This window comes from Lemur catta, chromosome 12 (genome assembly GCF_020740605.2).
Source record: "Lemur catta isolate mLemCat1 chromosome 12, mLemCat1.pri, whole genome shotgun sequence".
In the NCBI taxonomy this organism is placed as follows: Eukaryota; Metazoa; Chordata; class Mammalia; order Primates; family Lemuridae; genus Lemur; species Lemur catta.
Window position 1 is genome coordinate 87110821 of NC_059139.1, and position 24698 is coordinate 87135518.

At 33.4% G+C, this 24698-nt stretch overlaps 1 protein-coding gene across 9 annotated transcripts in view; it reads left to right on the forward strand.

The window, feature by feature from the left end:
- The window catches only part of CSNK1G3 (casein kinase 1 gamma 3), a 99041-nt gene that overhangs the window by 36477 nt on the left and 37866 nt on the right, over positions 1-24698 (forward strand). For all 9 annotated transcript variants that reach the window (XM_045566282.1, XM_045566285.1, XM_045566288.1 and 6 more), the window contains exons 3-6: positions 4492-4532; positions 9066-9135; positions 19142-19290; positions 20827-21061. In XM_045566282.1, coding sequence (XP_045422238.1) covers positions 4492-4532; positions 9066-9135; positions 19142-19290; positions 20827-21061 — 495 coding nt within the window. The remainder of the gene's footprint in view (positions 1-4491; positions 4533-9065; positions 9136-19141; positions 19291-20826; positions 21062-24698) is intronic.

The following is a 24698-nucleotide window of genomic DNA, read 5'->3' on the forward strand; positions in this document are numbered from 1 at the left end:
GTTACTTTTTGTGGGTAGTATTGAGTAAGAAAGACTATAAGGTATACATATTATAGGTAATGACTTTCGGCAAAGGTGCTGTTGGTATTTTGGGCTGCACGGTTCTTTATTTTTGTAAGACTGTCCCACATATTGCAGGGCATTTAAAACTTCAGACCTCTTAGGTATTAAATATGAGCTGCAACCTTACACACAACTCAAAATAGCCCCCCATGTTCACATGCCCCAAGGAGAAACAGCCCTACCCACTGTGGAAACAACTCTCACAGGTAATTCATTAAAAAAAAACATTGGACATGAGATATTAAAAAAATTGTTAAACATTTAAAATCACAGTTTTAAATTTAATTTAAATAAATGGGTTTATCATTTTTGTCTGGATTCTTTTTTTATTTTAAAATGATGAATTGATGTGCAGATGCTCCTCAGCTTACAATGGGGTCACATCCTGATAAGCCCATTATAAGTTGAAAATATTTTAAGTCGAAAATGGGCATTTTGTAGACATGATGGGATGTCAAGACACAAAACACAATATCCAAAAAACACGGGCAATGCAGGACACTGTAGAGTATTGGTAATTTACCCTCAGGATTGCATGGCTGACTGGGAGCTATGGCTAGTCCAGGAAAAGACTGAAATTCAAACTATGGTTTCTATTGAATGCATATTGCTTTTGCATCATCATAAAGTCAAAAAATTCTAAGTCAAACCATTGTAAGTTGGGGCCCATCTATATTTGTGGTTTTATTTTATGTATTGGTAGTAAGGTTTGCATTCTGCATTGGTATATGTATTATATTTCTAGTTTAGACAGTCGAATTCCTAGGAATGTTTTTGACATGCACTGAATGAGACCAACCATAGCTAAAATATAAGGTTGTATTGTATATATTTTTCAGGTTTTCTGTGTATTATATTATTTGGACCTGTTAAAAAACCTTTCTTGCTGGGGAGAGATTGCCCCTCCTGTGCTTAGCCAATTCTGAGTTAGCAAAAGAGGCAGCATGTCTTTGATATGCAGACTAACCAATCCATAGCCATACCTTTTCTGTCTGGCCAATGCACTCAGGAGGCTATATCCCTCTGGCTTAATCATCCCAGAGCCAAGTACAAGGCAACTATTATAGAAACCAACTCTTATAGCCCAGGGGTCACTGGAATGATTCAAACTAGGAATCCTAAATTGTTTATGCTGCATTCTTTAGCCTGGAAACTCCAATAAAAGCTTTGTTTAAGTTCTCCCCTTGCTCCTGTCTTCTGCAACCTAATCAAAACTTGGTGCTTCCCCTGTGACCCTGTGCGGCATTCAGTGTGACCTTTCTCTAGGACTTGTGAGTATAATAAACTTCGTTTTCTTGAGCCTTTCCTGTGTACTCTTGTGGCCACACCTGACTGACCATCATATTAAAGAACATAGTGCAAGGATATTTTATATTGCTTTATGAATAACTGTATCTAAAATAAGATATAACTTTTGACATAATTAGGTATATTACAGGAGCTTCCATAACATTGCTTATTTTTGTTTCTTCTCTTCCTATTCCCTCATAACTCCCCTTATTTTATTGTTTGTGCTTGAGAATTATTTTGTTAAAAATTCTGCAGGTCTTATGATACATATCAAATAAATATGTAGATTTGGATGGGTTCATCATTTTATGTTTATTTATTTTCTGCTTCTAACAGAAGCATATTATAATATAAAACTTACCTGCAAAATGTAATAACTAAGGAGTAGACTATAATGGTATAACAAAAACATCCCCACATATAGTGATTTTAAGAAAATAGATTATTTTTACTTCACATCACAGACCAGAGGGAGAGCATCCAAGGCTATCAGGGCACCTTGGCATCCTTAATATGTGACTTCAGTTTCTGTGTACAAGGTGATTGGTCTCATTTTTTTTCTCCCAGCCAGCCAACAAGAAGAACAAAAAGAGCAAGGAGGGCACACATTTGTTCTTGGAAGTGAGAGTAACATATTTCATGATATCCAGAACTCAGTCACAGGGTTTCACGAAGCTAAAATAGAGGCTGGGAAATGTAGTCTGTAGCTAGGCAGCTGTTTTTGAACTTGGGCATTCTGTTGTTATCATAGGGAGAATGGATGTTGGTACTAGTTGGTTCTTGCTGTAAACATAAAAATAGTTTCTAAAGAACATAGTTTTCTGTAATAAATTAACCACCGCAATACTACAAAATTGGTAAAACTATCTTTCCAAGTTTAATATGGTACAGAGCTTTATTGGAAATGTCTTTTGAAATTGAATTAAAACATCACTTAACTAGCACCAGTCTACTTGGAGCCTTCTTTTAATGGGGTTCTGCTAAGTGCACATTTCTTCCTTTTCACTCATAGCATATACACAAACATATACTTTTGCATAATTTATTTGTTTATGTGTGTACAAATATTGATTAAAAGTCGACTGTGTGAGACTATGGCCATGCTAGGTGACAAAAGTGCATTTGTATTATTGCTTAATGTTTGTTCATGTTCATAACTATGACCCCAAGTTTTAGCAAAATCTCTAAGGTTCAAATAAAGATGATGCTTTCATGTCTTTTGCTCTGACCTAAAAGGTAGACATTGACCATATAAAAGACAACAAAAACAGTACTTTTAGAAGGATTGGTACATTTTGGTTCTATGGGATCTATACTTAAGTTGTCCTGTGAATTTTTTTTCCTGTGTAGTTATTAATAAACATCATATATAATATAGTTATGGAAAGATGATTATATCTTGAGGAAATACAAATTTAATCTTTGAACTCAAAACCTGTCTTGTTTCTTTGTTAATTTAGACAACAGTTCTTCAAGATTAAGTTCTTCACTATATTGTCAAATTATTCACTGTAAGCTTACTAGAGGAAACCTAAATTTTCATACATAATACATTCTTGAAAATGTATACGAAGGCACAACTAAATGGTGAACTAGTTGACTAAAAATATGAAATATTCTCTTTTTTATATTTATATGGGTTCAGTGACTATCTGAATAGAGCTTAGTGTTCACCACTTTTGGTACTTAAAGTTCTATCCTTGTTCCAACTGTATTGAGTTTATGAGACCTATGCTACTTAGCATTATTGTGAATTTTTTTCTCTTTGTTTTCACTCATTTTTATACAATAAGGACAAAATTAGAATTAGAAGAGAATTATAATATGTATACAAATAAACTACTGTACAAAGGTGGCAACACATTTGAGGTTGAAATTTTGCCTGGAAGTTTTATTGCCATTCATTCATTAGCTGCTATGTGGAAGGAGGTTAGGAGTGCTATGTTGGAAAATCACATGGATCAAAGCTGACGATTGCTTCCTCTGTGTTCAGTAGCCAGTGTAACCAGGGCCAGTTATTCTCACAGTTGGAAAAAAAATCTGCCATTGTTCTATTTCCCTCATTACAAAAGTAATACATGCTAATTGAAAAAATACTAGAAATTTAAAAATCCCATGTACTATTTTTTCAGTTTTTAAAATATACTTATCAACATATACATGAATTTATATATCAAACTATCTTCATATAGTCATTGCTACCAAAATTCTCCCTAGTATTCTACTTGAGCTATAGATACTGGCCTATTGGAATTTTCTAGATTATTTTTAATTTTGCCGACGCCAAAGATTACTGTAATTCATTTGAATTTTTACATATCAGTGATATTAAATCTACATTCTGGTTTGTCTTATACTTACACTTTGTATGTGGTAGGTTTTTTCCAACATGCAGGAGTTTAAAATATTTTGTGTAATCGAATATATATGAAACCTTCTGATTGTCTTCTTCATGTCTTCTTACACTCAGAAAGGCCTTCATATATGGGGATACGGGGATGATAATTTTTTTCTTTGTTTTATATCTTGTATTTAACTCTTAAAATATTTGGAATTAATTTAGTCATAAAGTGAGGCGCTATTAACCATTTTTCCCCTCAAAGTTAACTAGCTTTTCTGAGCCAATTGATGAATAATAATTTTCTTATTTCATTTTTAATATATTTCAGATTTAAAAAATGTACTTGATATATCCACTGAATTAAATATGAGCCCTAATAAGATTATATCCTCTAATAAAGGATTTAAAATAAGATGGTCATTGGGAGAGGAATTTTGTATTCCTGTTATTACATAGGAGTTCTGGTTTTGAAATTTTTTTTAGCATACATTTGACTGTTAATTACTTTTTAAATTATACACAATATTCTACCAAACTCAGAATCTTCCCATTTTTGTAAGTGGGCTAACGTATTTGTTAGTTTGACTTTCTACTCTGAATCCAGGTGAAATACTAAATACAAAATTGAATTGATCATAAATATTTCTTTGTTATTGAATTTTTTACTAAATAGTCAGAAGCACAAAACTATGCTTTATTTAAATGTATTATGTGCTTTCTTGTCCAGAGTACAGTTGATATAATATATTTTTAAAAATTAATTACTGGCAGAATCTGACTTTTTTTTCTTTTTCAAGGGAAAAATTTATACACAAATGAATATGTGGCAATTAAACTGGTAAGTTCATGTTTCTTAATTTTCCTTAATTACTTCCTTGTTACTTCCTTAATTATTATCTTATATTTTAATTATATTTTGTTTTCATGTCATTTATAACTTGAGTGTTTATTTGAAAAGTTATACGCATAACTGATGTTTTGTTATGCTCCTAACATTGTTACGCCCTTCAAGTATATGATAATGTGTAGGACATTTATGATTTTTTGTGCCACAGAAGCTCAATCTGTTTTTTTTAGCAGCATTGTAGAATTGAGTTTTTGAATTTTGGCACTATTTTTAATTTAGGGAAGAAGTTTTAATTAGATAAAAATTAGAAAGCAAGGTTTATCCTTCTGATTCAAACATTTTGACAAAAAAGTATTTTAGTATTCAGGATTACATTCTTTGAAAACATACTTCCAGGTAGCTTCTGAAATTTCTTTTTTTATTGGTATATGTGGTAAGCTGGCCTGTTGTTTGACTTTCAGGGTTTCGGAAATGTTTGATGTGGTAGGGGATAGAGGGAAAGCAAACTCCTGTGAGATTATTCTGAAGTCTTAAATGCGCCTGGTATGACGGCCATAAGGCAGAATTGGGATCTAGGAATTAGTCTTAAAAGACATACTTTCATCTGGCACCAATTTTCTGTTTGGTTTGCCAGCTAGGTTTTCCTGAGGCTTAGCATGATTTGGTTTTCCCTGTTTGCCTGCCTTTTTCAAGCTTTTCTCTGCCAGTATAACCTCTGTTGTTATGGTAATATGAAATAGATATAGAAAAGAGAGAGTGTTAGGGGAAGAGGCAAGTGGGAGGCAATAGAAAAACTTTTGACATGAAATAGAAAGCCTCTACTACTTCATTTTAAGTATCTTTGTGAGTATAGACTAAGTTTCACTGCAGTGAGTGCTGTTTATTTTCACTGGGAAATAAAGTTGCACAGTAGGGCTGTGGTGCCATCAGGGGAGACTTGGCTGGGTCCCACCCATGTGGCTTTGGACTGGCATTTACCTAGATGAGTTCATCTTGGTATTAAAGGCTGATTTTTGGCTTTATGACACAAAATTTGGTTAGGTCATCTCACAAAGATTGTCATTGTTTCTTCGAGGTGGATTCACAGTAATCAGTTCACACAGTTAAGCTCTCAGAAACGTAAATATTCAGCAAAGAGCTAATTTCTAATTTATAGTGAGATGTTTAACTATTATAGATCCAGAATGCCCAAGTTTCTTCCTATAGGCTGATCTACATAGAAAGCGAAGTTAAAATTACAAGGGTCCCTGATGAGCATGAAATCGGGACAAGGGGAGTTAGTGAATATGAATCTTAATAGCGAGGCCCAAGATGCAGGAATTGGACAGTGTTTGGGCATTGCTGACTTTCATTTCTTTGAAATTCTCCCTTTTCCCTTGCACTATGCCAGTGGTGTTGAACCTAGACATTGTATTGCATTGTGGGTGGGAGTGACATGCAAGGATAGAAGTATGGCAATGCCTGTTTTCTGTGGTATTGATGCAGCAGCTTGTAGTGAGTAGCTCTAGTCATGGGGAGCATGTTCTGCATGTGAATGATATTTATCTTATATGTAAAGGCAGATAAACCATTATGTGAAAGTAGGAGCCACTACTCTAGGCTCACCTTTCCTTGTCTGTTTTCAGTCATTAAAGTAGTGACTCTTAGGTCCTCTTATTTTCAAATTTGGAACCTGTTTACGTTGTCCGTACCATTGATACCTTAGTAAACATTTATTATGTCATCTTTCAGCCTTCTTATGTATATGCACATATATCACTTTTTAAAGTTTATTTTTGTGCTATATCACTATCCCCTTACTTATTTTTTCTCCTTTTTGGGACATTCTTCCTTTGCTCTTACCCTTTTTTAAAGCACAATGATTGGCACTATATATAATAATAATGGTTATTCAGTATTCTTTGGGAGAACTGGGAATATTTTTGGATCTGAATTTCTAGTATTTTGATGCTGGAGTGTGGTATATAGTCATGTTTTCATCAAATTCAGCCAAAAATGTATTGGAAGGACAAAAATTTTCACAGATTGTTGAACCATGCATAGTTTGTTACTTAGTTTGCTATTTCCTTATATTTTTGTTTATTTGCTTGTATCTATTGTATCTATTTGCAACAGATAACATGATTTTGTTCAAAACCTGGCATGAAAGTAATCACTTGAAAATGTTATGTCTGTGTACTTTCAGTGCTATCTGGTTTTTATACTTTGGTACAAATAAAGGTGTTATTTGATAGCATGGTGTTCAGAGATGCAGATTTCAGTGACTACTTTCAGCTTTGTTATCCCTTATAAAGATTTTTACATTTTTCTAATATTATCCTAGTTCAGATTGATAGTTTGTTTCAGGATAATTTGGTAATTTGACCTCTACCACAACCCTCATATCTTGTTGTTTGCACTTACATGATAACCAGTTGTACATAAATAATGAAAATGTCATCCTGTTGTAAGGCAACTTTTGTTATATGGTGTTATAATAAAATTTTACTTCTAGTAAAGTGCTGGAATCAAGTTGAAACAACTCAACTAAGTCAGATCTGAGTCTCTGTTTTTACCTACAGGGTATTAGTGATTAAACAAGGTATGTGTTTAATTTTACTTGTGATTACTTAAGTGGACATCTTTTTGTTATATCTTAAGGCTATGCACTTTAGATAGTTAATTGCAGAATTATAGGTTATATAGCACTGTTGTGGAAGGCACTGTTATAAGTACTTTGTATATATTATGAGAAAGGTAAAATTTTAACCTTATTTTACAGATAAGGGTACTGAAAAGTACAGAAAGGTTAAGTAAGTTGCTCGAAGTCACAGAGCTAGTAAGTAGTATATTCAAGATTCAAGCCTTATACAATTCAGTTCAGTATTTGTGCTCTTAAGTACAGTATAGTATCTGTACTATCCTGTTTCTCATGAATTAATCTCATTGTTTTCTCTTATAATAATCTTAATGACTGTAAGTTTTCCAGTGAGATTTTAATAGTTGGTTATCTGAAGTCTTTGTTGTTGGTCATGGATTCATTATGATGTATCTTGGTATAAATTTCTTTTTAGTTATCCTGTTTGGGATTCACATTCCTCTTGAATTGGTGGTTTGTTACCCTCATCAGTTCTTGAGTATTTGTAGCAATTATTTCTTCAGTTATTGCCTCTGCTCACTTTTCTCTTTCCTTTAATCCCAAGACTATTATTAGTACATATTAAACCTTCTTACTGTATCGTCCAGGTCTCTAATCTTTTCTTCTGTGTTTTCTATTTTTTCTTCCTTCATAATGCATTCTATGTAGTTTTTCTTTTTTAAAATTTAATTAATTAATTCATTTATTTTTTAAGAGATGGGGTCTCTCAGTGTCACCCAGGCTGGAGTAGAGTGGCATGATCATAGCTCACTGCAGCCTCCAACTCCTGGGGGTCAAGCAATCCTTGCACCTCAGGTACCTAAGTAGCTGGGATTGTAGGTGTGAGCCACTGCATCCGGCTCTCCATATGGTTTTTCTGTCTGCCTTCCAGTTCCGAAATTCTCTCTTCTGTTGTGTTTCTGCTGGCAAACTGAGTTTTTAATTTAGTTATTATATTTTTATTTTTCAAGTCTGTTGGTTCCTTATGAAATTTTCTGTTACCTTGTGTTTCTGGTTTAAATTTCCTATGTTACCCCATTGTAGTTTTCCTGTTTCCTGAAAATATTTTCACATTTAATATTATTTCTAATTTCTCAAGTCTGTGTTGCTTCTGTGCATGTTGTCTTTGTGTATGTATCTATATGTGTGCATATGTGTGAATCTCAAAAATATTTATGTTAACTGATAAAAGCCATACACACAAATAAAGCATATATTGTATATAGATGAACTACAACAACAGACAAAAGTAATCCAAAGGCAATAAAAGTCAAAAAGGGATGACCTCTGAAGGAGGGATAATGGAAATGAAATAATCAGTAGATTGTTTGGTGTAGTGGTTGTAGGGGTCCTGGAGTTAACAAAGCTCATGGATCTAATTAACACTTAAGAACTGTGTGCTTTATTGTGTGTAAGTTTTACCTCAGTTGAAAATATTTAGAAGGGCATTGTTGCTATTATCAAAATTTTCTTATCACCGTGTTTGTTCTTTCTTACTTTTCTATGATTTCAGTTTTACTTACAACCTTTATGTGAGAAATGTACAGTTCAGAGGTGAATTCTGAGAACAAGGGAAAGAGTATAAGGGGCTCCATTTCCGTAGTCATGAATGTTTTCTTCAGGGTTAAAGAGTAAAATATCAGAGATTTTCCTGTCACTTGATCTAATAGCTATTTAACCTTATGTACATTTATGGTTTCCATTTATTTTACATTGAACAAAAAGTTAATTTTTATGTGGATCTAATCTTACAAAAAGATGACTAGTAGACTATTATATAATATAAGCATTTACACCAAAATTTATAACATTTGTAGTTGGGGCCTAGTGATCTTTTTTTTTTCCCAGTGATCTTTTAATACTTAAATGTTGTCTTTGTTTTTTTTTGTTTGTTTTTTTTTAATTAGGAGCCCATGAAATCCAGAGCACCACAGCTACATTTGGAATACAGATTCTACAAACAGTTAGGATCTGGAGGTAAAGTTTTATATATAATTTTTAAATTTTGAATAAAATGGATTGTAATGAAAATAACTCTTTAGTTTCAAGGAATGGTATTTTAAATTTGGTTAAGAAAAGTCACTTCATAAGGCTGTGTTTACTAGACACTTTCTTACCATAGTCTTAATGATCCCTTTTTATTTTACATATGACAGATTTGGAGCTTTTTATGTTGGTATAAATATGAGTAGAGAACATTGTGAAAAAAATTTAAGAATATAAAATGCACATAGCTTCCATCTTCTTAGCCTTTTTGACAATATTATAGCTGTTGAAGGGAATTATGCTATTATGATAGGCTGAAAAATAGCCCCCAAAAGATAATCTGCATCATACTCCCTAGAATCTGTAAATGTTACCATATGGCAAAGACTTTGCAGGTGTGATTAAGTTAAGGATTTTGAGATGGAGAGATTATTCTGGATTATCTGGGTGGGCCCCAAATGCAATCGCAAGTATCTTTGTAAGAGAGAGGCTGAGGGACATTTTACAGACACAGAAAAGGAATGGGCAGTATGACCATGGAGCAGAGATTGGAGTGATACAGCCATAAGGCAAGGGATTCTTGCAGCTATAAGAACCTAGAAGAGGTTCTCTACAGCCTCTGACGGGAGAGTGGTGCTGCCAATACTTTGATTTGGCTTAGTGGAACTGATTTTAGATACCCTAGGCTCCAGAACTGTGAATAAATAAATTTGTGTTGTTTTAAGCCACCAATTGGTAGTAATTTGTTACGGTAGCCCTAGGCAGCTAATATGGGTATATTTTTACATAAACCCTAAGTCTAAGTGAGAATAGATATTTTGTGCCATTGGAGAAAATTAATGGAAAAATTTTCTGTTGTATGTTGCATTTCCTTTATGTTAAAACTTCTCACAACTCTACTTTTCTGTATACTCCTATTCTACTAATTGTAATGATTTTACTTGTATTTCCTTTATGTTAAAACTTCTCACAGCTCTACTTTTCTGTATACTCCTATTCTACTAATTGTAATGATTTTCCTTGTACAGTTTCTTATATAATACAGGTAAGGGGATTTTGTTTCTCCAGATTTAGTAAAATGGAATAGCTTCATGCATCTTTCTGTAAGCATGTTTACATTCTAATTTGTAGAGCTGTCTATTTCTTAATACTGATACTGATTTTGCATTTTGTTTTTAAAGATCATACTTTGCAAATGAGTAATCACTGCAGGGACAGTAAGTTTGAGATTTTGTGTTAATGTGTTTATCATTATAGACTTTTTATAATGCATATTTATATCTGATATGGACACACCTCAGGGAGTTATCAAAATTATCACTGGTAACTGAGATTTAAAGGCTAAAGGGATAAAGCAAATTGTATGTGAAACCACATATACTAGTTAGCACTAGTAAGTAAGAAGTTAAGTGGGAAAAAAAGGAATTTACTGACTCACATACTAGAGAAATGCCCTGATGTAAAAGATATTGCTGTATCCAGGGCTTCAAATATTATCATCAACATATTGAGTCTCTATGGTCTATGTTTTTTGTACACCTAAGCTTTACTTTCTGGTTGGCCCTTCTTAAGAGATGGTGGAGGTGGCCTCCAATAATGTAGGCTTAGCAATTATGAAAATATCTCTTTCTTAAAAATTCCAGCAAATGTTCTAGGACTGAATATTACTGTCTTATGTTGGGTCCCATGCTCTTTCTTGATTTAATCACTATGAATTTGATTGCCCAGAGTTAGATCATGTGCTCATCTCAGGAGCTACCTGAACTTCTGAGACTGAGAATAGGGAGCAGTATTTGCCTATTCAGGAATTTAGGTATTATGTAAGGAGGATTGGATGCTGGAGAGATTAAAAACAACAGATCTATCTCTACTACAGTAGTAAAATTGTCATTTAGAAAAATAGGATTGAATAGTTTATTGGATAGGAATGAATAAGTAAATTTGGAGTTTAGCAGATCATTGAGTTGAATAACAAAAGTGTGCTTTTATTATTTTAACCTTTGCCTGTTTTAACTTTTAAAAATTATGTCAAATATAGTAAGAATAAAAATGAAATATACATCTTTTAGCACTTGATTGTCCTAGGACTGCAGTATTACACAACTGTAGGTACCACCGTTTACAGGGTAGTCTGTGTGTTTAAGGGTGCTCCCCTGTGCTGCATGGGCATCATTAACATAGATTGCAATATGAATGGTTTGCATATGTTTGTTTGCGTATGAATAAGGTGTGCATCATGGTGGCTCTGAGACTCTGACAGGTGTGGATATTTTTGAGTATTTCGTATGAATCATGAATTTGGGGTACTTTGTGTGTGTGTGTGTGTGTGTGTGTGTGTGTGTGTGTGTGTGTGTGTATGTGTGTATGCATGTGTGTGTTTTTTAATCAATCATGAATTTAAAAAATATGTTTTGACTACCGAAGTGAGCTTTGTAGAAAAACAAGAGTTCTTAATTGTTTTGGGAAGATTTATGACTTTGAAACAATTTGATTTTGGAATTCATACCTGAAAAGATTATATTTTCAGACTGCTCTTAATAATAAATGGGCCATTTGAAGTAATTTAAACTATAACTTTCCTATGGTATGTTAAATTTCATTTAGACAGCAATTTGTTTATTAGTATTCTTATAAAAAATAAGATATATTTAATTAATATCCCGAATATGTAAAAAACTCCTAAAACTCAACAGCAAAAATAGAAACAATCCAATTCAAAAATGGGCAAAGGACTTGAACAGACATTTCTCCAGAGATATACAAATGGCCAATAAAAACATGAAAAGATACTCAACATGACTTGTTATTAGGGAATTGAAACTCAAAACCACAGGGACATACTTCACACCCATCATATGGCTATTAACAAAACAAAACAAAACACAACAGAAAACAAGTGTTAGTGTGGATGTGGAGAAATTGGAACCCTCGTACATTGCTGGGGGGAATGTAAAATGGTGTAGTCACTGTGGAAAATTGTACATTGGTTCCTCCAAAAATTAAACATAGAACTACCATTTGATTTAGCAGTTCTACTTCTAGATACACATAAAAGAATTAAAAGCAGGAACTTGAACAGATAATTGCGCACCATGTTCATAGCAGTATTATTCACAATAGCCAAAAGGTAGGTGTCCTTTGACAGAAAAATGGATAAACAAAATGTGGTATATACATGCAATGGAATGTTATTCAGCCTTAGAAAGGAAGGGAATTTGATATAATATGGATGTGCCTTGATGACATTAGGCTAAGTAAAACGAGGCAGTCACAAAAGGACAAGTACTGTATGATTCCACTTATATGAGGTACCTAGAGTAATCAAATACATAGAGGCAGAAAGTAGAATGGTGTTTTCCAGGGGCTTGAGGGGAGGGGAGAAATGGGGAATTATTGTTCAATGAGTAAGATTTTCAGTATAAGATGATGAAAAAGTTCTGGAGATGGATGATGGTGATGGTTGTACAACAGTGTGAATATACTTAATGCTTAAGTTATGGAGAATGTGTACATTTAAGGAATGCTATGCATCATCAATAAGAGAGAAGGGTTAATTGATAGTGGTTTCAGTTTGGTTTATATGATGCAGGTGTTAGGACAGTTATGTGTTATGTGGTAATTGTAGTATTTTCAGTGATTAATTAAATAAGAATCTTAAACAAAAACCAAACCATACTTTTGAATAGAGTATTACTAAATGGTGCTAAGGGATTTAATTTTCTTAAATACTGTGTCATTTTTGTAATTGCCCATATAATAGTAAAAGACAATATAAATCCATGAAAAATGAAATGATAATTTCATATTCATAATGTAGCACATTGTAAGAAGAAAACGTTTGTAAGCTTGAACTTTGGGGGATTGGGGTGAGAATGATATAGTCCTTTTTTCCTTAATTATTTATGCTCAAAGAGGATAATAAATTCTTTCTGTTTTTGTAACATTTAAACTTTTACTTGTTTGTAGGTGATGTTATTTTTTAACGTCCTTTGTACTTTAATGTTCTTTGTACTTCTGCTTCTTTCTTTAGTAGGGTGACTTGATTCCTTACATTTAACTCCTTTTATTTGAGGCTAATTAGAATTTTACTACTAAATGGCAGATATTATGGTCTTTTAATGGAAGGACTGTTACCAAATCCATAATTCACTGCACCTGTTTTGTTCATGTCAGAGCTTACTATTCAGCTAGGACAGAATTTTCAAACTTTTGGGTCTTAGGATCCTTTTATGCTCTTAAACTTTTTGAGGATCTCAGCTTTTGTTGTTATGGGTTATAGCTATTGATATTTGCTATATTAGAAATTAAAAGAGAAATATGAAAATGTTGCTATATTAATTCATTTAAAAATAATATAATTCAAACATTTTAATATCAAAACAATTTTGTTGATGTACTTTTCAAAACAAAAAAGTGAGAAAAGTAGCATTGTTTTACATACTTTGTAACTCTCTTTAATGTCTGACTTAATAGAAAACAGCTAGATTCTCATATCTTCTTCTGATTCAATCTGTTGTGATATCACGTCCTATATCCTGTTCATTTGTTAGAGATTGAGAGTTAAAAAGGATAAATAATGTATTTATGTTACTCTAAAAGAATTTTAATATCACTGACCCCTTGAAAGGGTCTCATGGACCACCTCTGTCCCCAAGTGTCTTCACACTGCATATTGAGAGCTGTTGACCTAGGAGTATAAGCATTTGTGCTAAAGTTAAGAATGCCTTAATGCAAAACTTCCCTAAAAATGAATATAGCCTGTATCATAATTCTGTACTTAGTATTTCTAATCATACTTTAGGTTTTCTTAATCAGAGGTATGGGGTTTAAATTTCCTAATAAGTATGTTGATACTTTGGTTCTAATTCTTCCTATTTAACATTTTACATGAACAATTCTGGACCTGAAAATGGATTGTGATATTATTACTATGAAATGGATCATGATATTTCTTTTAATGATCTGCTTAACTAATGCCCACCTATAAGGAACTGAAGTATTTGAAGACCTGGCAGGATGTACCAAGCAGGCTTTGATAGTGTTAAACCTCCTATGTGTTATTGTTTTGTGACTTTAATTAATTAATGGTGTTTTGTTACTTAAATGGAATACTGAAATATAAAATGAAGTATTTAGTAAAGTGAATTTCGGGGAAGTAAGGGTAAGACTGTTTTCAAATATATAAATTTTATATTCTTACTCATTCTTGAGCTTTTCTTGGAAAAAAAACAGACTTCTTGAAAATTAGGGATGCTAATGAGCATCCTTGAAAATTAGGGATATTGGACGTTATCAGAACTAACACTCCTGAATTCACAATGAAGGGCTTTATATAGTAGTTTCAAAAGTAATTTTAGACACATTGGAAATGGGTGCAATATGAGTTTATAGTTGAAAATTCACCAAGTGTAAGAACAAATATATGCAAAAATTTTCTTTTTGCCCATGAGTTGAATTGTATTTATGCATTTCAGTAGCCAAATATTTTGATCAGTAGACATAGCTAGTATCTTAACTCCTCCATTATTCTTCCTTCTAAGCCTTCTTTCTGAGCCTCTTTTCTCTTGCCTGTTTTTCCCTTACCTCTCTCACTTCCAAAAAATATCTTCCTGGTGGTCTTGTCTGCCATATTTATATTGGTGTAGTGGTTTTGTTTTGTTTGTTCTTTGCTTAGGGTACACCCTGTCCCATCCTCTGTTTGTTAGTTGCAACTTTTCCTAACTCTTAACAATTTAATTTGTTTACTCAGTGATAAAAAACCGTCCAGACTTTTCCTGGGAAGTAAAATTATAGTTTGGTCTAAATACTTTTTCAACTCGAGTTTTTTTTGTGATCTCAGAAGAATTTTTAAAATGTGCATTTTTCTCCTGATTGCAAAAATAGCAATATATTCTTCATAAAAATTGGGAAAAGTCCCAAAACTACAAAAGTGAAAGTAGAAATCACCTGTGCTTCCAGGAGTCTCTGGTAGCTTTCTTCTCTGGCTTTTTCTTCTAGTATCTTTTCTAGTCACATGTATGTTTAATGACTCATTAAAAGTATTTTTATTTTAAAAGTATGCCAGGTTCTGTGACTCATGCCTATTAATTCTAGCACTTTGGGAGGCCGAAGCCAGAGGAGCATCTGAAGCTAGGAGTTTGAGACCAGCGTGAGCAACATAGCGAGACTCCTTCTCTACAAAAAATAAGACAAATTAGCCAGACGTGGTAGCACACATACAGTCTCAGTTACTTGGGAGGCTGAGCCAGGATGATCAGTTGAGCCCAAGAGTTTGAGGTTGCAGAGAGTTGTGATGATGCCATATACGCTAGCCTGGGCAACAGAGCAAGACCCTGGTTCAAAAAAAAAAAAGGTAATGCATGACTGTAAACAATAAAAAATGTAATCAGCAGTATTATAAGAAGTAAATAGAAAAGGTTTGTTCTTCACAATTATCTCCAAAAGTAGTTAAAGGCTGTACCTGTATTCCACAGAATGGGTTTGACATAATTTGTTTTATTAGTTCAGGTTTGATGATATTTAGGTACTTGTCAGTTCTTTTTTTACTGAAACAACCAATGGAGCTTAAACATCATTGTATGCATACTTTCGCTTACTTTGAAAAGGATAGCGTTATTTTCCTTTAAAAAGGTACTGTTTTATAATCTCATCAGTGTTTTAATCCATAACTTTGTCAATCTTGACTAATTAACTTGTATTATGAATATGTTTTTGATACTACACCAAAACTTGGCAAGTGGCAGTTTCTTAATTGTCAGTGGCAATGTAGAGTTAGAAGTCATATCAAAAAATTTTTCCTACTTGCTTACATTAAAATCCATTGTACTTTGAATGGATCATTTTTACCTATGTGTGATTTTGTAACTGCCAGCATTGGTCTTTTGAAACATACTGTTTCACTGAGTTATGCATATATTTCAAATATTGATACATCTCATTATCCCAAATTAAATCATAATAGTTAATGTCACCACGTTTCATCAGAACAAGTTTTTAAGTATTGGGAAGTTATTAAGGTCATCATGGCAGATACAAATTTTACAAAATTGAAATTATTGCTTGAAAGGTTGAATTTTATTGTTAGTAAATAATTGGCAGTTTTTCTTAAAGTAATAGGGTCTCTTCATTCATTCTCGAGAATGCTTTTTATTTCTTTTTCTTGCTTCATTCCTCTGTTGAATAGAAGAGATAAAAGTAGACATCCTTGTCTTACTCCTAGTCATAAATGGAAAGGATTCAGTCTTTTACCATTAAGTATGATGTTAGCTAGTAGCTTTTCGTAGATGTTCTTTGTCAGATTTAGGAACCTCTATTTCAAATTTGTTCGGAGTTATTTTAGATGCTTTCTTTGCATCTATTAAGATGATCTTGTGGTTTTCCACATTTATTCTGTTATTATGGTGAGTTACCTTGGTGGATTTTTGCATGTTAACCCAACCTTGCATTCCTGGGTTAAAGCATCCTTAGTCCTGGTGTCTTGTTCACTTTTGTATCCATAATGTCCAGCCCAGTCCCATAAGGATGTAGTATATGCTCGATAAGTTATTGTTGATTTGTTGAATTAATTAAGACAGCAGAACTCCTTCAATGTTTTTCTATTTTTAGAAACTTTTGAAAATATTTGAAAAAAACACAGTGATTTAATAAACCAAAACATATTGTTGTCCTGTTGAGAGATCATTTCTCAACAACTTCATTCCCAACTTTAACTGCTGGGAATATAGATGGTGTCTCAGATGGAAGTAGAGAATTCCTTTGACAGTCCTTTCGTTGAAGATCTTCAAAACCTGTTTATTTTTCGTTCTGTTTATAGTTCTAATAAGCCTTGATGATCTGGTTTCCTTGCACCCTACATATCAGAAATAACAAACTAAATAGTGGAAATGAGTTATTGGAGGTTGTTAAATTGAGAACATATAAATTAACAACTTTCAGTGGCTTAGAGGGAAAAAAGCATTGTAGAAAGAATTTTGAAAGCTTAGTAGCTGAGAGCTATTGGTAAGTCTTAATTGCAGCTCCAGGCTCTTAATGTATATAGCATAGTAAAAGCAGGATTTTGAAGTAGGAATAAACTTAATAAGCCTCTCCTTCTCTATTTCTGAACCTTTTCTCTGCTTTTACACATATGAGGGGTAGATGTGACACACACATGGTAACAGTGGCTATGGTAGAAGTGGCTCACACTAAGACAATGATTCCCAGTGGCAAGAAGAAATGGGACAAGCATGTGTGATGAGTGTGTGTATGTGTGTGTGTTTGTGCATTTGCAGAGAGTGTTGAAATATACACATGGGGGTGTATCAGAATCTTTGTTTCTAGAGAGGAGACCAAATATGAGGTTTGAACTTGTACTCATTCCTCTGCCTATGCCATGATTATACTATCTCACCTTCCCGCTGTCGGATGTTCTGCTGCCTCACTTATATTCACAATTGAGAAACAGTGGTTTTATCCAAACTACTAATATAGATATGCAAACTGAGGCCCACTTGAGAGGTTGAATGGCAAACTAGCCATGCAGCGGGTGAATATTAGATAATATTAGAGTAAGAACCTAGTTGTCCTGGTTTCCAGTTCAGTGTTTTCTGTTCTGTTCCTGTACTAATTTATATTAAAAATGATAGGCTAAGCAATAAGAATGATATTAGGTTTCTAAAATAATTTTTCATTAAAAAGAATGGGAAAAGTCTTTTATTATGGTTTAGATTTTTTTCCCTTTTAAAATTACTGAAAAAATCATTTGGAAGTAAAACTGAGACATTTGTGGTGGAAGATATTCATTTCTTCATGACCAAAAATAGATAGATGCAGTATTAAGTGTCAAACCTAGATAACAGACAGAGAAGGAGACTCTCTAAAAGAAAATGGTATTTATTTGGGAATGGGCGTTACAATGGAAATATGCTTGGCTGTATTCAGAGAGGTAAAGGAAGACAAGGGTTTTTAGAGAAATGATGAGGAGGGTTATTACTTAAGTTGTTTTAAGACAATTATACTTGGCTACAAGGATCATTAACAAGGGTGGCATAATGGATTATTACCAGCTTTGTGGCTTAAAATGAGAGACTTTATAATCTAACAATTTCCCAGGTCAGGAGTCTAGGCATGGCTTAACGGGGTCCTCTGTTGAAGGTCTCATCATCCTGAAATCAAGGTGTAAGGCTGGACTGCGATCTTATATGAGGCTTGAACAAGGGAACACCGCTGTCTTTAATAACCTTGTGGTAGGCATACTACGAGATCACCCCTCAAGATTCCTATCCTCTGGTGTATACACCCTATATAATGCCCTCCCCTTGAATATGGGCAGGATCTCTAGGATTTCCCCCATGCAGCTAGGCTAAGTTATATAGCTGAGATGATATAATTAAGGCCCCTATCTGTTGACATAAAGTTAATCACAAAGAAGGGGCTTTAAAGAATGTGTAGAAGTCAGAGATACTGGAAACAGCAGAGCAGCTCTCCGGTTGGCCTTAACAGAACAAATCACCATGTTGTGGAAAGAGCCACATGCAGGTAGAAAGCCCCTAGAAACTGAAGGCCTCAATCCTATCGCCATAGGGAACTGAATTCTGGCGAGAACCTCTGAGCCTGGACGAGGGCTCTGAGCCTCATGTAAGATTGCAGTCCAGCCTTACACCTTGATTTCAGCATGATGTGCTAAGAATTTCTCTAGGACATGGAAATATAAGACTAAAAAGCCTAGTTCTTGTCCATAGTGAGGTGGTGGAGAGAAACAATAAGGTACTGTTTATAATATAGTTTAGTAATGCAGCAGCAGTAGAGATGTAACCAGGCTACAATGTGAACATCAAGGAGAAGGTATAGGGAGGAAGGAGGTTTGGTCAGGAAGTTTATTGTGTGTCTGCAAAAAGTAAAAATACTGCTGCCATTCTTGAAACTATAAAATTAAAAAAATTGTTTATCGGTTTTCTAGGAAGAAAACCTTAGTATTTAAGATGATGAAATTATTAAATGACTGTTTCTTTTCCCCTAGATGGTATACCTCAAGTTTACTATTTTGGCCCTTGTGGTAAATACAATGCTATGGTGCTGGAACTGCTGGGACCTAGTTTGGAAGACTTGTTTGACTTATGTGATAGAACATTTTCTCTTAAAACAGTTCTCATGATAGCTATACAACTGGTAAGTAAAGCAGGATGTATGAAGTTGTTGGAATGATTGCATGGTTTGTTGGTCACAAATTTATATTAAAAGTTTAAAGTTTTAGGACATTATCTTACAGAACATTTGACCTAATATTAATGTTTCTACTTTTCGTATTGTCTGTCTAGGATGCATATAGCGTAAAATAACTGAGTCAGGTGTATTTATTTGTATGAAAATTTGTATCTTAACTACTTTAAGAATGCTCAGTTTGAGAATTAAGTTGTTTCTATTAAATAGCACCTTTTTCATGTAGAAGATGAATAATTCAAAAGAAAACTCTCAGAAACATGGATTCTTAGTCTTGGTAATAGAGTTTATGACCTAGAAGAAGAAGAAGAAACAATCATGAAGGAGTCTTAATAAATTACTTAAACTTTAAGAAACCCATGGAATAATAATTTAGAGGATGATTTAAGGTAGTTTTGAAATAAATGTCAATAGGAGTGTGCTGCAGAAGTCTTAAAATTGTTTTTATCCATTGACTCATTAATCCCACATCTACAAATTTATCCTGTGGAAGTAGTCAGATTTATTTAATGCTGTATGTGCAAGGACGTTTATGATAAAAAGAAGAACCAACGCAAATGCACAGAAATAACAGGGTTAGTTGAATAAATTATTAATAGCCATAAAATAATATGCAACTATTAAAAAGTACATACTAAAAAATATTTCATGACCTGGAAAATGCTTAAAATATACCATTAATTAAAAGTATATGTCATAGAATATTATATATGATCAGAAATTTGTTAAACAAGCTAGAATGGCCTGTGTAACTATATGTTTACATTGCATTGTTAACCATGATCATCACTAAATGAAGCAATTTTATTTTCTTATTTGTGATGTTCTATTTTGTGACAATTTGTACAATGAACATTATTTGAGAATATGTAAAACAATTATGTACTATATTATTATTGGAGTTGGATTCCAAACTTTTCTAATTTTAAGATCTTATTTTTAAGTATTAATACCTAGGAAAAAATAAAGAAAACAAGTTATAAAAGAGAAAAAGAAAGAAATACTGAATGGTGCTGTTAATTGTTTTTGTTTAATAGTTTTGACTCAGATTTCTTTAATATAGTTATAAAAGTTGTTTGATTATTGAACTGATAAGGAAGAATAAATTGTAACTTTTTGCATATGTTTGGTTATACTTTTGAGTTCAAGATCTTGTATCAATAAAGCTTTTGGATTTTATGAGGTAGCATCCTCTGAAAGTGTTGATTGAATCAGGCTTCAATCAATTCCTTTATGAAAGGAATTCATAAAATTCAAACACTTTCATTTCTCAGTGACTATAATAATAAAGGTAAAAAAATTTAATCATAATTGGATATGTATATAATATATATCATATTACTTTTAAAGGATTGAAAATAATTTCTGATTTTTTTCTTTTTTATGTTGTTTTCATTGTGAAAGTTCTGTCTTCCTTCTATCATGCTTTCTTGGGCTAGTCAAAGCCCAAAATAAAATGTCTCTTCTTTTTTTTCTTAAACCAAGATTTCTCGCATGGAATATGTTCATTCAAAGAACTTGATATACAGGGATGTAAAACCTGAGAACTTCTTAATAGGACGACCAGGAAACAAAACCCAGCAAGTTATTCATATTATAGATTTTGGTTTGGCAAAGGAATATATTGATCCAGAGACAAAGAAACACATACCATACAGAGAACACAAGAGCCTTACAGGAACAGCTAGATATATGAGCATAAACACGCATTTAGGAAAAGGTATGTGTACCTTTCGTAAGTATGGAAGTTTGAATTCAGCAGCTATGCTAACATTGTGAGTTTTTATTTGTTGTTATGGTTCTGTTTTTGCAGACTACAGTAGATTTCATTGTAATTTTCATTTATCACATCTACCTAGAGTTTACTTTCATTTATATTTGAAGAAAACTTTTAAAGTAAGTTGTTGTAGAATAAATAAATGAAAGCTATTACATTTGCTATATCTTTTTTATTTCTATGATAACTTGAAATACTCAACTTTGATACAGCATTTGATTATTTCTATTAAAAATATGACAGAATACCTAATTTTAACTGAATTTAGTACATGTGAAAAATTTTAATTAAGACTATAACTCTTTAACATGGCTAGCCACGGAAATAGCAGCCTGCCTAAGAAGTATAATGCTTAAAGCATATACTTTGGAGGTAGGCAGAGCTGGCTTCTAATGGTGGCTTACCTATACTAGCTGTATCAGCAGTCCCCAGCCTTTTTGGCACCAAGGACTGGTTTCATGGAAGACAGTTTTTCTACGGGGGTGGGGGGAATGGAGGGATGGGGTGCAGGAGGGGTGGACTCAGGTGGTGATGTGAGTGATGGAGAGTGGCTATAAATACAGATGAAAATTGCTGATCTACCCGCTGCTCACCTCCTGCTGTGTGGCCCTCTGGTTCCTAAATTTCATGGAAGACAATTTTTCCACGAATGGGGGTGGGTGGGGGGAGGGCATGGTGGAGGCGGAGCTCTGCAGCTTGGTCCCTAACAGGCTGTCCGCGGTTAAGGACCACAGAGCTGTATGGCTTTGGGCAAGTTGTTTAACCTTTTCAAGGGGGTTTCTTATTTGTACAAAGGGTAAAATAATAGCAACCTCACAGCATTTGTTGTAGATTTTTTTTCCACTTGGTCCAGGATCCAGTCCAGGATCACACATTAATTTGTCGTACACCTTTGGTTTTCTTCATCTGGAACAGTTCCTCAGTCTTTCTTTATGGCTCATGACCTTAATATTTTTGAGGAGCACAGCTGTTTTATAGAACGTTCTCTATTTGCGTCTATTATTTCTTCATGACTAGATTTGGGCATGCACAAATATCACAGGAGTGCTGTGTACTTATTGCATCATGTCAAGTGACACATGATGTTGCTTGGTTCCAAGTAGCCTCGATCACCTGCCTGGGGTAGTGTCTTCTAAGTTTCCTCACTGAAGCATTTCTTTTTTTCCCTTTCTAGTAAAAAAGTAATTCCCTTTTCTATAGTTGCATCTTTTTTTTTTTTTTTTTACCAACAGTGAGAAATCTATGACTACTTATAATATGCTTATTTGTTTTTAGAAGCCTAGGATACTCAGAAAGTAGTTTCAGAATTGCCAAGTGATACCACTTTGTAAAAAGCAAACCTACTAGAATTCTAATACTTGTAATTCTTATTTTATTGAAGAGTTCTTTTTTTATTTGAAGTATAATTTACATTGAGTAAAGTATACAACATTTGAGTATATTCCATTTGTAAGTATTGATGAATGGACACACTGTGTAACTCACACTGCTACGAAGACTTAGAACACTATCATCATCCTGTAAACATCCCTCAGTCAGTCCCCACCTTCTCAGAAGCAACCTCTGATCTGATTTCTATCACCATAGATTAGCTTTTCTGATTCTGTTACTTCATATCCATGGGATCATCTGGCTTCTTTTGCTTAATATGGTATCAGTGAGATTCATCTGTGTTGTTGCAAGTGTCAGTAGTTTGTTCCTTTTTAATAGTAGTATTCCATTGCATAAATGTACCATAAATTGTTTATCCATTCTAACATTGATGGACATTTGGATTAATAATTTTTGACTTATGAATAAAACTTCCATGGCATTCTTGTAAATCTTTTTGTGGGCTTATGTTTTCAGTTGGGTCATATGGTAGGTGTTATTTAACTTTATAAGAAATTGCCTATCTGTTCTTCAAAATGTTTGTATCTTTTTTTATTTCCACCAGCAATGAATGAGAGTTTTATTTGTTTCACATTCTTGACAATATTTGGTGTTGTCAGTCTTTTTCATTTTAGCTATTCTAGTGGATATGTGGTAATATTTTATTTCCCTGTGATTAATGTTTTTGAGCTCTGTTTCACGTATTTATTGGCTATTTGTATATCTTCTTTTATGAAGTGTGTCATTTTATTGTTAATTCTTTGGAGTTCTTTATATATTCTAGATATAATTCTTTTGTCATATATATGCATTGTGTATATTTTCTTCCAGGTATCTTTTGATGAGCAAAACTGTTAAGTATTTATGAAGTCTAGCTTTTGATTCCTAAGAAATATTTACCCCCTTATGGTAAAGACATTTTATGTTTTCTTCTAGGAGCTGTATAGTTTTAGCTTTTACTTTTATATCTGTGATCCATCTAGAATTAATTTTTTATGTGGTGTGAGATAGGGGTTGAAGTTCTTTTTATGGTACCGTATTCTTTCCTATTGAATTACTTTTATTTCTTAAAAATATCAGTTGTAGATAAACTAAATTTTTTGCTTTTAGATTCTATTCCTGACATCTCACTCACAAGGGATAGACAGAAATGTAAACCAATCAGTATATATCCATCATCATTGCTCAAAGGTACCTTAAAATATACAGTCACAGATCTGGACAGGACCTTAGAAGTCATCTAATCCAACTTCCAGCTCCTAACGTTAGGTTCTCTAACCATTCTTCCCAACCTGACCTCCTATATACTTCATGTTCCTTCTCTGCCTCTCAGTCAGAACTAAGTGGCACTTGGCATGCTTCCTAACAGCCTGCCTGGTAGTAGACTCATGATTTTTTTTTTCTTTTTAGATGTCTGAAATGCCTGAAAAATATAAATTTGCCCTTAAAAAAGAAAAGCTTCAAACATCTAAAATTATAAAACACAAATTTTATTCAGATAATATTTTCAGGGAGTACCTTTTAATAGCAAACTTTCCTGGTAGATTTAGAATACGATTGGGTAGATATACAACGTTCAGGATCCTGCCTTCAGTTAAAACCAGGCATGCCTGTATTTACATGTACAGTGTCTGTGAGAAATTTTCATTTCATGGGAGTTGTTAACAGATTATTTTATAACAACTAACAAAGGTTCACTACTAATTTATTGTGAAACATGAAGTCACAACTTCCTTAGGGCCTAATGTTCTTTATCGGAACAATGGTAACTGTAATAAGCATTCTATTTGTAGAAATGGCAGAGTGAGTCTGACATGTTTGTCTTTGTTGGGAAAAGTCTTAAGAGCTTGGGAAATGGCATTTAACTACTGCAATAATCTCTTTTTACTCCTCTTTCAGGAAGAAAACAAAAAAGTATTTCTTTGGCAAGTACTGCAAACGGCAAATGCTTTAATGTTTACTTCACCCATTTATAAAAGCCCTGCTTCTCAGTATTCATGTAAAACTTGGGAATCAATGAGTAATATTAACAGATAAAAATTTTTTTGGCAGATTATATGAATTCCTATTTTAAAAAAGCATAAGCTAAAGTAATATGAATTTGGGTGCTAAAGAGTTATTCTATAAGCTTGTGATGCCTGTGAACATGGAATATTTAGTGGCATTTTAAGTTAGGAGTACTTGGCTTTGTGAGGAGTCAGGAAGAGAT